The 18,079-nt window shown below is 44.7% G+C and overlaps 1 protein-coding gene across 4 annotated transcripts in view; it reads left to right on the forward strand.

Moving 5' to 3' along the window:
- NHSL1 (NHS like 1) overlaps positions 1 to 18,079 on the forward strand; it is a 124,014-nt gene that overhangs the window by 83,460 nt on the left and 22,475 nt on the right. For all 4 annotated transcript variants that reach the window (XM_046675289.1, XM_046675290.1, XM_046675292.1 and 1 more), the window contains exon 3: positions 1,546 to 1,673. In XM_046675289.1, coding sequence (XP_046531245.1) covers positions 1,546 to 1,673 — 128 coding nt within the window. The remainder of the gene's footprint in view (positions 1 to 1,545; positions 1,674 to 18,079) is intronic.

Genomic DNA, 18,079 nt, shown 5'->3' on the forward strand with positions numbered 1-18,079 from the left:
TCTTGTGTTTGGCGGCGTTTGAGAACATGGAGTTACTGGGTGGCCGAAGGTGGTTACAGCTTTTATTGGTTTGTATTACGAGGTTCACCCTGAGTCCTTAGGAGACTTCCGTTTTATGGGACCACAGAAAAGCTGATTTCACAGCACAAGTTAATGACATGTAAAACTATTGAGTTCTTGGATTTTTTAATCTTAGCTTTAAAGTAATTAGTTAAAGAAAATCAAACCAAAAATTTATAGAATCCAAAAACTGCACAGAACTGCATTTGAAAACTCCCGATCATGATTGTGGAGCATTATCTCTGTAGAGTGAGCCTACAGACGCTGACTGTGTGATTTATTGTACTGTTTTTGCAGAGAAATTGTCAAATATTGGAGAAAATGTGAAAATATTTCTCACTGAAAACTGTTAGGTTAATACCAGTAAATCCTCATTAAAAAATAAGTTGTGCTCTGGAAGTTCCAGAATTTTCTTAATTTTCCATTTTACTCAATATTAAAAGTGGTGGTCAGCCCAGCCCACAAGGTCTTTAGCCCATAAGTGAGTAAAGTGGTGGTACTCAGCTGTCTTGTGATTGCGTGTGCATTTGTTAGTTTGGCATCCTGAAAGGTCCTCGTGACTGTTGCCGTAGGATGTTTAAAAGTCTGATTCGCAGTTCTGGATTGGAAACTTTTCCTATCCACTCCCACTGTGGGGTGCAAAGGAGAGAGAGGGTATTTTTATTCCCCCGTTGAAGAATTTTCATCCCTCCAGTAAAGTGCCAGCTTGTCTCCTTGGGGAGGGATCTCAGATCCTCGTGTGAGGAAGGCCCCTGAAGACCCTGCTGTAGTTCTGGCCTGGAGGTGTCTGGTTTTATAAAGCTGTGCAAAGAGGAGACTTACGCCACACACGTTTTGCACTCCTTTAGCGAGCTGGATATTTAAAGGAACCCATGGCAAATCCCTCTGCGGAGCAAATGCTCCTGGAGCTCGAGCCGGCAGAACTTTCCTTGCTTTTCTCGCCCCCGTAGCTGATAAGAGTGATCGGTGTGATGGCTTCTCCTTGAGGAGAAAGTTCTGCACAGTGATTGTAGGCTGTTTGGCATCAAAGTTAAATTGATAACTAAAAACAAAATGAGAGCCTTATAATCTGTGATTTCTCATGTCACTTCCAGCTGCCAAGTCCAGGAAACGAGCGTAGCATGAGAATTGCCTGTTTTTTTAATGTGGAGTTACGTAATTGCTGTGTGTCAAAAATTATAGTACTTAGGACCCTGGGTTCAGATTCTGAGTCTGCTGCTTACTTGCATAACATTACAGAGCAAATATTTTAACTACTGTGAATTTGCCTCAGAGGGATGTGAGATATAAGATGATCCGTTTAAAGTATCTTAACTGGTGTCTAGGGTGTGGTTGGGATTGGACTAATTCTCAGTCATTTTCACCTTCATTTTCATTATTAATATTATTGTTGTTTTGAAATCTTATAGAAAAGGTAATTAAAGAGGAGTAGACAAACTCTGATTTTTCGTGCCCTTCTCCCCTCCCCGGCCCGTACCCCCGCAGAATGTGATAAACTCCGGCAGGATGGCTCCCGAAGTTCCCAGTATTACTCCCAGGGGCCCACCTTTGCAGCTGGCTCCAGCCCACTGTGTGACGGTTATCAGGATGAGGATGAAGAAGCAGATCACGAGGTAAGCCATCTGGATTCCACATGGGATCGGGGTTGGGTCCCAGAACAGAGAAAGGACATACGTGGAAAGTCTGGTAAAATCTGATAAAGTCTGTTTTTAGTCAGTAGTATTATCCTAAGTTAATTTCTTAGTTTTGATGAATGTATCATGATTATGTAATGTGTCAACATTAGGTGGCCAGTACACAAGGGATTCTCAATCCTGTCTTTGCAACTTTTCTCTAAGTTTTACAATTAGTCTAAAAATAAAAAGGTCAAGTCAGGTTTCAAAGAACTCATTAAAGGGACATAATCAGTATATTTGTGCATTTTGAAGATTCTCTTTTAGGTGGAAAGGTCTTATTTCTGTTGTTTTGTTTTTTCATATGAACCCAGTTAGATTACAAGGAAGCTGTAAGAGTAGAGCAAAGCCAGGTTTCAGTGTGGTCGGTGTTTTTACTATGGGCAGAACACAGACAGCGGTTTCACGGAACATGATAGCCCCGGCTGGTCCACTCATGATGCTGGGTCGTGTTTGCGTCCCTTTCTGCCATCCGTCTCTTGTGATATGCGCAAACTCCTTAGGACAGATTATTTCCTCAGTACTAAATGCACTTGAAAGAATAAAAATGTATGGAGATTTTAACTTATATAATTTTATTTTCATTTCATTGAGTAGTGTGGACTGACACAAAGTACTTAAAGTTTGATGAACAGGGTTTGGTTTAGAAACCATTTTTAATTAAGAAACTTTAGTGGAATTAGGTCAATACACAAGTGCCTTATTGTTTGGAGAACATTATTCAAAATTTATCATCCTTCCTCAAATGTTTAAATAATGTCAGACAAAAAAGTAAGGTAACAGTTGATCAAAAGTGGGAAATTAGTACAGTAAATTTTTGGTCTTCTAATGAAGATTGGACCCAGGTTTTATTATGGAATGTCTTTCCTGTTTCTTTAGAGGCATTTTCACGAAGTAGGTTAGTCCTTTGAGAGTCTAAAATATACAAAGACGGTCTCTTACTATAATAAGAAAAGCAGCTGTTTCAAAATTGATCTGTCTTCAACTTTAAAAACTTATTTTTCTCTTGTTGGTGTAAGGAAAATTAAAATCAGGATGAATTATATAGTGAGGATTTCGTTTTGATTTGAAAAATTTTTTCAGCTTTATTAAAGTAACTTACAAATAAAATTGTATCTATTTAAAGGGTGATGATTTGACATTCTCACACTTTGTGAAATGATCGTCACAATCAGATTAATTAGCACACCCATCGCCTCACATAATACCTAGTGTGAGAGGCAAGGACACTTAGAAGTTTCTAGGACACAGCACGGAGTTACTAAGCCGCCATGCTGTGCGCTGGATCCCAAGCTTATTCATCCTAGAACTGAGGCTTGCACCCTGTGACCAGCATCCCCCATCTTCCTCACCCCCAAGGGTTTTTGTATCCAGATATGCATCTGCTTTTCACTGGTGCTCAGAGGAGGAGAATTGGGTTTATAATGGGCCCGGTGAGACAGAGGTGGCTTGGGTGCCACATGATTGTACAAGTTGAGAGTATCCAGGAGCACCAGAGTCTCCTGCTGGCAGATCGGTGTCACCAAGGCAGCCTCCTAACATCTTCTGGAAAGCGGAAACAGTTTCTGAATCCTCACATAGCCATTTACTTACCACGATGCTGAAACCCGAGGGAAGTCCAGTCTCTGTGGACTGGTTTCTACTCCTGTGCACTGCCTCGGACCCTCCAAGCAGCCCTCTCCCTCACGGATCATTACCCTGAGGAAAGGAGTCGGCAGACAGTGATCACGTGGAAAAGAGTGTGCGTGTAAATGTCATCCTTGACGTGACGTGACATGGGACACATCCCAGTGAGCGCAGGAAGTCCCTGTGGTGGTGTGGTGGCACTGGGTCCCCGACAGCAGGAGCCAGGGGTGACCCTAGACACAGCTCCCCTTGGGGCCACATGCTCCTTCTGTAAATGGTGGCCTTGGGGCATGGGGGAGCCTTCGCTGGTGTGTGCTGGGTGGGAGAGCGAGTTACAGGCTCTGTCACAGGGTCTGCACTCATGGCTTCCTGTATTTGGACCCTAACAAAAGCACATAGCTGCTTGCAGATCTTACCTTCCCGTGCTGCTGTGTATTCCCGGGTGAAAGTATTTTGAAATCCTTGGGGTATACTATTAGTAATATTTATGGGGAATTTATTTTTCTTAGATATAGAGATCCAAGTTGAATTATGTTCAAAATTTTTAAGTCATTAGGTCTGTATGTCTTCTCAAGACAGTTTCTGTTAAGAATTTTTTTTGAGAATAAAATGTCAAATTATATAATGTATTAATTATGAACGATTATATATTAATTAAATATCAACTAACAAATTATCCCATTATATTAACTAACTTCCCTCCCTCTCATGCTTGTTTCTGTTAGGCTACATCATTCAATGTTGTGTTAAGTTTGCAATTTCTTGGTTCCATGGAGCATCAAAAAACCCACTTGCCATCCCACTATTGCATATCCAATTTGATGGTCTTGGAGTGCATTCTCCATCTTTTTGTTTATTTATAATTATTGGATTAATTACAATGCTCTCTACCAGCCAATATACTTTTTTTTCTTATTAACTCTATAAGGTTAACAAGACTCAGCACTGCTTTCAGTGACAGAGGACTTGAAACTGGTATGAGATTAACCTTCATCTGTCCTTGTGCTCTCTCTACCTCTTCCTGTGGGTCCCTCAGCCTAACGGGTACTCAAGCATCTTCAAGTCAAGGTGACACCCCACACAGTGCCTAGGGCATGATCAGCTGCCTAGCGGGCTCATTCACTCAACAGTCGTTCACTGAACAATTTACTACTAAGTTAATACTCATCCCGAATCGAAGTCTATTGATCTTTGTGACCCACCACCATTCACCACGTCATGATGATGTGTTGATTTGAAGCTGTGCAGCCATCAGAGGTTGTCACTTGGAACACAGACATGTCCCTTATCCCTCCTCAGTGTCTTCGTAAACAGAGCTACTTGAAGCACAGAATCATAATTCCTTTTTAAACCAGTATTTATTAAGCACCTGCTGTGTGCCAGGGACCATCTAGGTGCTGAAGATGTAATAGTGAAGTAAACCAGACATCCTCGCTCTTGATGGTGCTCTGACTCGATGGTGCTCTGACTCGATGGTGAGACCCCAGGAGTAAATGGGCAGTGATGCTATATTAGGGGTGACGTGCTCTGCAGTAAGGTAAAGCAGAACAAGACAGAGTGTAGGTTGCAATTTTAAATTAAAAGGTTAGGTTTTCCTGAGCAAAGAGGTGGTTGAGATGAAAAGAGGGAGCCATGCAGGCATCTTGGAAAATAACCTTCCAGGAAGAAGAAGCAGTCAGTACAATATGTGTCTCTTAAGGATGCATGCTACATGCCAGATGCTGCGACATGTAAAGATTAATAAGACACCTGTACTTGCCTTGAGAAGCTTACAGCTCTCAGGTGGGAGAACTGACCAGAACTACAACGTTTCATATGTCACATGTCACAGTAAGTGTACAGTAACGTGTGGAAGAGATGCCCTTCTGACCTGGGCAGTCAGGAAATGGGGACGGTTGGGACAAGGGAAGGTGTGCAAGGGAAGAGTGGGAGAGCTTGCAATAGGCAGGACACACCAAGGACCCGGACCAGAGGTTGTGTGCACGCCGAGGAGGGCGGTTTCAGAGGTGCTGGCGTCCTAGGAGCTGGGCGGCTGATTCCAGCCTCAGCTCTGCCACTGCTGGGCTGCTTTGGATGTTTCACGTGGGCCTTCAGGACGTCAATGTTCTCATCCAGAAAGTGGGGAATGGGTAAGATTGCTCTCTGGGATCTTTGTGAACGGGCTATTCATTCGTTCACTTAATAAATGCTGTCCGGCATCTCCAGTATGCCAGGCGTTGTTGGAGGTGCAGGGCAGCTGTCAAGTGGGAAGGACAGGGTCCCTGCCATCACAGGGATGACGTATGCAGACAGATACAGTGTAACGCCGGGGTGACGAGTGCTGTGAAGAGGAATGGAATCGTAGTCCGGAGTGTTACAGAGTGACAGGGCTGCTGTTTCAGAGTGAGTGTTCAAGGGGACTCTGAGCTGTCGTCAGAGCAGACCTCACATGCAGTGCAGCACCCCACACATGCAGATCTTGGAGAGGAGCTTTCTAGAAGAGACAGTAAGTGCAAAGTCTGGAGACAGTGACACAGCCATCCTGTGGGAGGAACAGCTGGAGACCAGAGTAGCGGGCAGTGACAGGAGAAGGGAGGCAATGATGACTTTGGGGAGATCATCAAGAGCCAGATCGCATGGGACCTAGTCAGCCGTGGTGAGGACAGTGGATCCATTGTTCCTGGGGGGAGGGGCCCTGGAGGAACTGGGAGAACAGCAAGATCTGGTTTTCTATGGAGCACTGTTAGTCTTGGCAACGTATGGAAATAAGACCATAGAGGGTTGAAGATGGAAGCTGGGGCAAGCTGGTTGGCTTTTCAGCAATCCTGGCAAGAGACCCAGGATGGGGGCTGGGACCAGGGTGGCCCTGGTGGAGAGTCCCGGTTTATTTTGAAAGTGGATCCTACAGAATTTGCTGAAGTTATGAGAAGAGTCAAGGATGTTCCATCTGCCACCTGTCCCTCCAGCTTGATCCCACTAGAACCCATTATGAAAATCATCTGACCCCATGAGAAATTCCAATGTGTTGACCCCACCCTCTTCGTCACCTTAGATGTCCTTCCCCATCCTGTGTTACATGGTCCACCATTATAGCCACTTCTCTGTACACACTTTCAACTCTACAGGCCCCTCTCTCCTTTGCTGGTTTCCTGGAGAAATCCCAACCCCAGTTTGATCCAGCGCTCTCTCTGCTCTGTGCTAAAAGCTGATTGGCTGAACAAGGCCAGAGAAGAACACTAGGTATGTTAGCTGGTCTCACCATAAATGTGTGGCCTCAAACCGAAAGTCCTGCCCAGTGATAAAAATATGTTCACCCATCAGTTCCCTCCTCCACTCTCCCAAATTACATTCCACACCTTCTTCTCAAGACTCCAAACCCGCTTCCTCTGATACGCTCAGATCCTGTCTTTGATATCTACGCACTAGGAAAAACCCAAACAATCGGAAGGCATGTCCTTTCACAGCCACACCTCTCGAACCACTCGCATCTGTCCCCATGCCCCCCACCCTTTCCTCCTGTTGCAGTGGCTGCACAGTGCTTGCTGCTTGTCTGCCTGCTGCATCCTTGTTGCTCAGATCGGGGCCCAGCACACAGCCAGCGATCAGTATGTTCCCAATGGAATGAATAACGCCAGCCTCCCAAGGACTTCACACCTGCCACTTTCCTCTCCCTTCTGCCTCATCAGTCTCCTCTCTCTATTGCATCCTATCCATCCTTATAAAAACGTTCTCGATTTTCTTTCATCTTGAAGAAACTTTCCTTCAGCCTTTTATCTCCCTCCAAATTCTGCCACATTTACAGCTTCTCCAAAGAAGGGACTGACCTTGCTGTCGACGTGGCCTTTCCTCACAGTCTGCTGTGAACCCTGCGGACGCGCCCCTGGGGCTGCTTGTTCAGTCCACTCATCAGCTCTCCCGGCCACACCCCATACTTAATTCCCAGGCTTCGTCTTACTCAGCCTCCGAACAGAACAGCATTTGACATCACTTCTCGTTCTTTGCTTCTTACGATACTTTCTTTCCTTGGCTTTCACGAGCCCACGCACTCCTGGTTTTCCTCCTCCTCCTCCAGCCTTTGCTTCTCAGTCATTGTTGGATGCCCCTCTTCTTCCAGCTCCCAAACGCTGGCCTGAACCTTGCACCTCTGCTCCTCTGGAACAGACCCACTCCTTGGGTGGTTTTGTTGAGTCCATGGTTTCAAATTCCATGCATTGACGCTTCCTAAGTTTCTGTCTCTAGCCCAGACTCATGCATTTATCTGTTTACTGTCCAGCTCTGCTTAGTGTCTTGCAGGTGTCTCGAACTTATCCAGATCCACATAAGTGATTCTCACATCCCTCTTCCGAAAAGATACCTGCTCCTTCCCTGGTTCTTCCCACCTCAGTCAGCACAGCCTCCATTTTACCAGTTGCTTAAGTTATAAATGCTGGGCGCCTCCTTGATTGTTTTCTTTTTCTCACACCTTCAGACATTACCAATTATTGAGCCACTTCCAAAACCTCAGTTCAGGTGTCATGTTACAACTCTGCTAGGGCATGTCTCTGAGAGTGGGGGCACTGAGGGGAGGTTGTGAAGGGTCGGGCAGATGCCAGGTGGAGCAGCTCTGCAGATCTTGAGTTCAGCAAGAGTGAGGGGAGGAGTGTGGTGGAGGAGGCTGGGGCAGGAGCACCGAGGGGTGATGCTGAGGAAAGGAGTTGACCTTCACTGCAGAGCTGATAGGAAATCACTAGCTTTTTTTCTTTCTTTTTTTGATGAAGAAGATTGTCCCTGAGCTAACATGTGTACCCATCTTCTCCTATTTTGTGTATGGGACACCACCACAGCATGGCTTCTTGAATGGGGCTACGTTCGCACCCAGGATCTGAACCTTCGAACCCTGGGTTGCCAAAGTGGAGCACATGAACTTAACTGCTACACCACAGGACCGGCCCCTCACTAGCACTTTTTAAGCAGAGGATTTTATAATTAGGAATAAAAATTGTATGTTCCATGTTTTTAGATGGAAGATACATATATCGTGTTGAAACTGATTTTCTAATTTGTGTCATATATCAAACCTGACTCTAGAACTTCTAGAGAATATTTTAATAGCTAATATTTAATATTTTAGACTGATTTCCATTTTTAAAAAAGAAAGTTTATAAACAATTTACACCAAATTTGGCAAAAAAAGGGTAACTGTGAGGCGATCATGTGTTAACTAACCCTATTTTGGTGATCGTTTCACAATATACATGTCTGTCAACATCATGTTGTATACCTTAAGTTACACGGTGTTGTATGTCAATTATCTCTCAATAAAACTGGGAGCAAAAAAAGTGAAGCCAGTAAAAAAACACTGGACCAAATTCAAAAAGCATCAAGCCAGATGGTTTCACAGAGTGGTTTTTACTAAAGCTTTAAAGACTGGATGAATCCACTGCTTGAAACTCTTCCAGAACAAAGAAAGAGAAGGAAAAGGTGCACTTTTTATAATGAATTAGTTTAACACTGCTGCCAAAACCTGATAAAAACTGCTCAAAGCAGAAAATACTGGCCAGTCTCTCTCCTGAATGCTGGCATTAGAAGTTGTTAATAAAATGTTAGGAAAGAGAATCTAGCAGCTCCTTACAAGACAAGCACTCCAAAATCAATCCAGACTTATTCCAGTAGTAATGCAAGGATGTTCAATATTAGGTAATCCAATCATACATTAATCATATTAACAGATTTGAGGAGGAAAATTATATCAAAACCATAGGTATTAATAAGGTACTTGATACAATTTAACAGCCATTCTGGATAAAAACACTCAATATACGAAGAAGTGGATACTCATAACTTAACAAGTTGTATTTGTCTTGTCACCAAATCTAATATGATTTCTAACTGGCCATTCTCATTAGGATAGGGATGAGACAGGGATGTTCTCTGTCACTGTTGTATATTGTGTGGGAGGAACCAGCAGCACCTCTGGAAAAGCTGTGGAACGAGAGGTACGAAATGCAAAAGACCGAGGTGATGTTGTCACGCAGACGTGGCAAGTTTATATTCTTGGTGAATCCAGGAGAATAGAATTAAACTACTATCAATAATAGAATTCAATAATATAGTAAAGCGTGAAATTAATATTAGAAATCAATAACTTTCATATCTACAAAGGCAGGTTTGAAGATATGATAGAAAAAATATTTAAAATAGCTATAGCAGACAAAGTAACTAGGCATAAATTTAATAAGAAAAGTACAAGATCTATATGAAAAAACTCTAAAATACTGTAGAATAACACAAATGAGATTTGAATAACTGGAAAGGCATACCATGCTCTTAGATTAGATGACTCAGTATCAAAAAGCCGTCAATTCTGCCCAAGATAATTTATAAAATTAACACAATAGCAATAAAAAGTCGAGCATTCTGTGTAGTTTTGGTTTGGTTTGGAGTTATTTCAGGGATGGGAGGCGGAGGGAGAGGACCGGAGAAGCTGAAGATGAGGTCCGTCACTGGGCGGCTGTGAGGAGCTGTGAGGAAGGTGCTAAGACATCAAGTGTCGGGAATTACTCCACGTGGCAGCTGGGTACAGACCAATAGGACAGAACAGTAAAAACAGAACTCAGAGTCCAGAAAGAACCCAAAGTCTCCCTGGGATTCAGTGTCTGATCAAGTTGGCATTTGAGATCAGGTGGGAATCCCATAACCGGAGGGTCCAGGCCAGCAGTTTGTGGTCTGTGTGTTAAGACCAAGACCCCAACCTGCAACTCATGTTCTTACAAGTTGTTTTAGCAGTCGAGGTCGTTTTAGATACAGAGTATGTGGAAGTCAGGTTAGAGGGGAAATTCTCTGGGGAAAACCCTTTCTTTGTATTTCCTGGGCAGGCGATGGGGTGGGTGGTGAGGATAGCCGTGGGCCGTGTGGGAGATGGGACAGCCAGGTGAGTGCCCAGACCGTAGGTGCTCAGACATCTGAAGACGTATTTAGAGAGAAAAGCATCTAATTAGCATGCAACAAACACGAAGAGTCTGTATGTGCCTAGGACGGAAGCATTCTCCTAGAAGGAGGCTCGCTCTCAGGGCAAAGGTTCAGGATGTATGTTAGAGCAAAGAGCCTCGCGATGGCTGCTTTTCATTCTGGATCCTAAGGTGAAACCTTTACCAGGTAGGCCTCCTGTTTACGGCGTCAAAAATGATTCCACACATCTTTCAACATGGTGATGTAGTGTCGCGAGAAAAAACTTGCTTAAATGTTTCCAACTGTATCTGTTATGTGTATCCTAAATATCAAACACTGGCATGAAAAATGCTTATACAGAAAAGAAATGTAGAAATCTCACAAAATACCTTTGATTTAACTGGGAAATGGAAAAGTAAGTCATTGCTTTAGTGTCGTCTAGTCTTGACACTTTTTTGTTCGTATAGTTTTGGGGTATACCAGCTGCTACCCAAGAGCTTATTTGGGTATCTTAAGGAAGTTCAGTTACAGATGCCAGAACGTTCCGTGGGTCGATGGGCTGTGCTGTTGGAGGTGGTGTTTGGTGAGCTGTTCGCTGGGTTGGGGAAACCTTCATAGGGACCCTGTCGTCTTGGGAGAAAGGGTGTCCATTCTGAGTTACTCAGTCTCTCGTGTAAAATTCACGTCCAAACATAAATTAGACTGGGATTCTGGGAGTAAACGGTTGGCTTTAATGGTATTGATAGAAACTGAAATTTTGTTTTTGGTTTCCCGTTATTCTTTGAACTGGCATCTTGGGTTGTGTTTTAGTCTTCATTGATAAGAGACATTTAATTGAGGAGGACTTTGATGACAAAAGGATGGGCCTTACCCTGTATCTGCAAATGCAGGAGGCTGGTGTAAGGGGAGGCCCGAGAGCCCGGCTCTGGGCAGCGCCCCAACCTCTTGCAGCCAGTGGCCTTGGGCAGACTGCTTCTCTCTGTGAGCTTCAGTTCCTCCACTGTAAGGAGTTGTCGGCCACATGTCTGTATGCTCAGGACGGTCCTGCCATACAGCTGCTGTCCTGGGTAATTATTAACAGCACCTTTCACTCTCAGCCGCCTTCTGGTTTTGATAATGAACCAGCCTGGAGGGTTGTTGTGAGGTTGGAGTGAGTTGATGTTTGTGAGACCCTTAGCATGGTGCCGGCACACAGGATGGCTCCAGCGGGGGCGGAAGTGCCACCTTGGGGACAGGTGTGCTCCAATAGTGATGATTGTTATCATTCAACTGCTTGGTCTTTCAAACCAGACTTCAGAGAAAGTTACTCTGTGAACAGGGTCAGTTTTTATGAAAATTTGGCTGCTCCCCCAGTCGTTCTAAGGCTTTTCTTCCACTGACATAGAATTTCCTACCTAAAGCAAAGAATTTGAGAGGTTTTAGCAACTACTAAATAATCACAGATTGTCTGCATGTAGCACCTCCCGTGGTCACACTAGTACTAACTTTATAATAATATAATAATGGAATATGTGTAATATTATGTAATAGTGGGACACTCGAGAAGATACCCAGAACTTTTTCACAAATTATATCTCATTTCCTGCAAGAACTGCCACAAAATAGGTTTGGTTTTTTCTTTTTTTTTTGGCTGAGGAAGATTAGCCCTGAGCTAATATCTGCCCATCTTCCTCCACTTTATACATGGGTCACCACCACAGCGTGGCTGACCAGTGGTGTAGGTCTGCGTCCAGGATCTGAACCCGCAAACCTGGGCTGCCAAAGTGGAATGCACTGAACTTAAGCACTAGGCCACGGGGCCAGCCCCCACAAATTAGGTATTTTAATAATCAACAGTATCATTTTAATGGTCTGGAAACTGGGACTCAGACGTATGAAATTACTTCCCCGAGATCACACAGCCAGAACGCATCAGGGAGGGCGCAAGTCAGGGCTTCCCACTTTGTTTCATTTCATTTTATTGCAACGTGTTGGTTAAATAACAGGCCAAGGTTGCTGAATTTCCCAAATCCTTTTCATTACACCTGCTGTTGTTACTTTTCATTCCGTCTTTGACTTGTCTGGTATTCACGCATTCGTGCTGTTTGTTCAAAACCATTGACATTCTCCTTGGTGCCAGTGTACAGACATGGTCCCTGGCCTCTGGGCACCTACAGTTTGGGGACCTTTGTGACTACTCTGGGTCCAGGCGTTTCCTGCTGGGTCTCCCTGTGTGAGTAATTTCGGAACACACTCCAGACACAGAGGAGCCCATGCCGCTCCGTGGGTTCACTGCTCTGCTGTTTATGGCCCTTGTGACGCTGCACCCTTGCCAGCAAGGTCGAAGGGCTGGGGTCTGCCGTCTCCAGGCCTTTAGGAATCGCAACAGGGCAGGTGTCTCCAGTACCTCTGTTTCTCTTTCGCACGCCTCCCATCACGCTGGAATACGGCTCTATTCATACCTGCCTTCCCTTCTGGACGGGGACAGCATTGCTGTCTTGTCTCTGTATCCCAGCATGGGGCCAAGCGCCAGGAGAAGCTACAGAGCAGAAGCTGCATGTGAGTCTCCCTAGTACCGTTGTCCCCACGCACGGCTGCTGGGCTCGTGCCCAATTCACAGATGAGGAAACTGTGTCTTGGAGAGGTTACATCACTTGCCTAAGATCACATAGCTTTAAGTACTGAAACCAAGATCTCTCTCTCTCTTAATGGATGCTACAGGATGTAACTTATGTAAAATAGACCACGCATATCTAAAGTGTACAGTTTAGTAAGTTTGACACATGTACGTGCACAGGACCATCACTACAGTCAGGATGGCAGACGCATCCGTCACACCCGGAAGTGAGCTGGGATTTAACTCTGGGTCTGCGAGTCCAGGGCCCGTCCCCTCAACAGTGAGTCTGTGGAGAACTGACCCATAGCCGCAGCCCTTTCCTCCTGACCCCTCTCGGGGCATTCTGAATTGTCGAAATGATAGAACATTGGTGCCACCCAGCTGTCCATCAGCAGAAGAATGAATAAACGAGGTATTGGGATGGAGCGTGAGCCTGTGAAATCAGGGGATCATGGGCTCACACGACAGCGTGCGTGTGTCTTAGAAACATAACGGCAAGCTAATAACACCACAAAGAAAAAGATACCATTTTTATAAAGTCAAAGCAAGTCTAAACATGAAATTTAGACATGTTCACACACATAAAAGAAAGTAAGGGGTGATTAACAAAATTCAGGGGAGTGGTGACCCTGGGGCGGGGGGGAGGAGCCTGCAGTTGTTGGTTGCAGGTGAAATCTAAGTCATGGGCTAAGTCGTGAGTTCTTGACTACTCATGACCTTACGGTGTGCAATTTGTATATATGATTTATAATAATAAAAATGATTAAAAACAAGAAATTACTTGATCAGTTGGAACATTTATGCTCTAAGTAGTTTCATTATTATGAGGAAAAGATCACTTAATATGTGATAATTAAATAAATAAATAGATAGATAGATAAATAAAAGATGTTTTAATTCAGTATGGAAGAAGAAAGCTTGGAGCCCTGGAGGAAGAGGCTGGGTTTGTGGTAATGGACTGAGTAGGAGAAAAGGGACAGCTGGGACTATCTAATAGTTGGAGTGGACAGTCCGGCCCTCGCGAGTGCTGGAGGGGCACCGGTGTGCTTCTCTGTGCGTCTGTTTCCAGAACCCTGCTGTTGTCATTGGGGGCTCCGGGGGGAGGGATAAGGAGGGAGCAGAATTGAGTCACGATCTTGTGTGTCTAAGGTATTAAGGTGGGAGAAGCACAGACCCCACCTTATAGAACTCTCTGGAGTCTTAACCAAGAGTCACCCTGAGCAAGATTTGATTCTGGAGGAGAAACACCAAAGACAGTGCGTCCCGTGGGAGAGGAGTGTGTGTTGGTTTCTCTTAAGTGATGCTTCACGTCCTTTCGTCTGTTCTATGTCTGCTTTTGTGTAGTAATTGCTAAATGAAGGCAAAGTTTGCCTCTGGCTATAATTAGGTTTTCTGATTTTTAAAAGCATAGCAGATTAAAAAAAAAAAGCCTGGGCTAATCTGTGTTTCATAGTTACAGCCAGTTTTTGGTAACTTGACTGTCTGCCAGGATACCATATTTCAGCCCTGCTGTCCGTCTGTGGGAAGCTTGTCTAACTCCAGCCAGGACCTGGTGGTCCCCGAAACGCAGGTCGGCAGCATCAACGTCCCCAGACCCACCGCTGCTGAGGCAGGTGATTCCTCTCCAAAGTAAGCAGTTGGACACAAGGAGCCGTGGTTTCTGAAGTTTCATTTGTGACTCTGTTCCTTCCAGACATGGGTAGGGGGTGTTGGTGAACTTTACTGACCAATTGAGAGGTTCAAAAACTGCATTTAAGTTCTGAAAGCAAGGCAACTTTAAACTTATATTTAACAAAATATCTCACCTTATATTGAAGAATTCCCTTAACGTGAAGCGTGGCGATGCCGTTTGAGTTACTCTGTTCCCTGCACGGGAGCTCTAGTGCTGAGCATGTACAGCTGGTCAGTGAAGGAGCAGATGCCGAGCCCTCAGTCTCGCTCCACCCCCACTGCCTTGCCGGCCAGCCTGACTCAGGTTTTGTTCTTATAGAGCGATAAATGGAGATTATTGTTAGGTCAGAAAACCAGGTAATTGCAGGCATCGCCGAGTTGTTATTTCACAGTTTAATGCAGCAGCTTTGGGGTCAGGTGTGGATTGTACCCCCAGTTGCCACTTGTGAACTTTCCAAAAGTAAAGCGACTTTATTCCATTTCCTTATTTATAAGACAAGGCTACTGTTGCGAAGATTAAATGAGGGACCAATTCCTGGAAAGCCTGTAACCCAGGGCAACAGCCATCAGTTACTAAACAGTGACCCCTTTTTGACCTGAAATTCTGCAGTAGCTCTCATGCAATTCCAATTTAAAGCTTCCTGGGACTTACATTCTCGTGGGAGAGACAGACAGGATAAATAACTGGAGTATTTGCATACTAGTGGCGTGTACTAAAGAGACGAAAGGAAGCACAGAAAGGGATCTAAAATATTGGGCAGGAGTTGGAGTTTTAGGGAGGGTGAACAGGTGAGACCTCGACCAAAAGGGACTCTGATGCACAGCTGAGGAGCGAGAAGGTGCTGTCTGTAAGGCTGTCTCAGGAAGAGCATTTGGAGTGGTGGGAGTGGCGGGTGCCGAGGCCTGAGGCAGGAGTGTATGGAGGTGTTGCGTGTGGGGGTGTGGCCAGGGGACAATAAATGTGGGACAGGGTAGTGGGAGATGAGGTCAGAGAGCAGTGGGCTGGCTCATAGATCAAGTCGCATCTTGTCAGTCACAGTAAGGATGTTAGAGAGTTTGAGCAGAGGAGCAACACCATGTGACATACATTTTGAAAGGATCCCTCTGGCTGCTGGGCTGAGAGACTGTTGGAGCAGGAGAAGGAGGGCAGAGTGGTCAGAGAGATCAGAAGCTTGGAGACCAGTTAATAGGCAGACATAATGATCCAGAGCACTTCAGTGTCCATCTTCATGGAGCAGCTGTGATGTGTCCTGGCTCTGAGCTGCAGGAGGTGTTTCCTGTGCTCGTTGACACATCGTAGAGGGATGGGAGTCGGATCATCTAAAGTCACCGTCCTGGTGTTTTTCTTAGTGGATGGTGGCACCACGCGCAACAGTCACATTTGCAGATAATTCTGCGCTGCTTGTCTGGGAAATTTTCTTCCAAATGAAGGGAGCACTTTATAAAATAGATTCTCTTTGTGAGTTGCCACAGTGCACAATCCCTGGGGATTGTTCCTGGCAGTGAGGCTAGACTGAGGTCTCTTCTCGTCCTGGGTGCCGGCCACTAAAGAGGAGCAGGCCAGTGGGCTGATGAGCACAGGGAGCCGCACACAAGCTGTGGAACAAGCCTGCACAACCCTGGAACCCGCCTTCCCCACAACCCCGCAGCCTCGCAGGAGAAGCGGGCAGAAGCTCTCTCTGCAGGATGTCCTCGTTTGTTCTCCATCAAGCTGAAACTTTGCTTTGCTTCCTCTTAAACCTTTTGGGTTAGAATTTGCTTCTAATGGCCTTTGGAATTTGTGCTATATTTCAAGGTTGCCTGAAAAATTATTTCTATGTGTATCGGAAAATCAGAGTAACCTTCTAACTTATCAGATTGAGATTCAATCTCAGACAACGTGACCTTCATGAAGACTGCCAAGAGATTCTCAAATAAAAGTAGTTGTAATTGTGTGTGTGTGTCTGCACCTTATTAAGGGCAGACAATATGTGTTAACAGTCAGATTTAACTAGAGTGTCGTAACTCCAAAAAGGCTGGAGATAATCCATTTACATGAATTTACAGCATCTACTCCGCTGAGCTGTGACTCAGAGCCCTGTGAGCATCTTTCAAGGATCTGTAATTGTAACCATTTTAACCAGAGTCGGATCAAACGTGAGTGGATATGGTGTAATTTAGTAGCATAATCAGATGTCAGTGACATATGCTCATTATACGTTGAGTATATTTATTTGTCAGTTTAATCACAAACATTATTTCACATTTTCGTTAGGTGGAAAAGAACTAGGTTATCATTTTACATGTTTTATGTATCAAAAATATCAAGTCAAAAATATACTGAGATATCTAATTGTGACTTATTTTATATTTTTATTTCCACATTGCTTTTGTTTATTATTGTTAGCCTCCTTGCAATAAAAGAAAAAAGTGAATACTTGCCAATTCATGAATTTGCTTTCCTAAAGTCACACATATGACCGCCAGCTCCATGTCCATGGTATTTAACAGGCCTGGACATTTTCATGGTGTCATCTCATTGGGTCCTGGGAGGACTCCTTGTAGGATTCAGAAGAAGGCATGTAGCCCATCTTACAGCAAAGGAAACTTCGAGGTTTAGGAACAGCCGTGAGGTCACTTGACTGTAAGGTGTGAAGTGAATAGACCGGGTCTCGGATTCTTGGCCTTGGACCGTCGCCAACACCACACCGTTTTCATTAGCTCTGCGTCTTTTTCCGATTTGTGGAGCTCTCCTGGTTGTAGATTAAACAGATATTTGCAGCAAGATTAATTCCGTGCAGTAAACAGTGATGACAGTTCTTCCAAGTGTTTGGGGTTTCTAACTGATGCATTTCTGCACATTTCTTACCTGTGTCCCTTGGAATCCTGCGTTAAATCCAGAAAGTCATCAACACTCGCTTTTTAAAGATAGATAAATCCTCACAAACGCAATGTTGAGTGGAAGAAGTCAGTCACAAAAGACGATGTGCGGTGCGATTTGCGTCAGAAAGTTCAGACCCAGGGAGTGGATCTGTGGCTGGAGGTGGGGAGAGATCTTCCCCTGCCAGGGGGCCAGGCACAGGCTTGAATGGAGGGGTGCTGGACACACAGGCCTTCCCCTGGGGAGGTTCATGACTGTTTGTTCTTAGGTAAAACTCTTTAAATGCCTTATTTTCATAGATGTATTTGTTTAAATGCTTTCGACTTGAGGAGTAATTCTTACACGTGTATTGTAGTTGTGAACTGCCATTTCCCAGCAAAGTCCATTGCCCTTTTCTGTTGTTCCTGAGCACACTGCGTTTCTTTTAAGTTCTTGGAGCTTCCTTGTCGGGGACCAGCTGCCATGGTGAAGTCCGTGATAAAATGCTTGTCAAAACAACTTCCCTGCTTGCACTTGTTAAGATGTTATGGGAAGAAAGGGGTTGAAGAAGGCTCCCAGTGAGGATGTGAATCTGTCGGAGCAGACACTGCTGGAATGCCTTCGTGGAATTCTGATCAGGCTCGGAGCAGACACTGCTGGAATGCCTTCGTGGAATTCTGATCAGGCTCGGAGCAGACACTGCTGGGA

Source organism: Equus quagga, chromosome 11 (genome assembly GCF_021613505.1).
Source record: "Equus quagga isolate Etosha38 chromosome 11, UCLA_HA_Equagga_1.0, whole genome shotgun sequence".
NCBI lineage: Eukaryota > Metazoa > Chordata > Mammalia > Perissodactyla > Equidae > Equus > Equus quagga.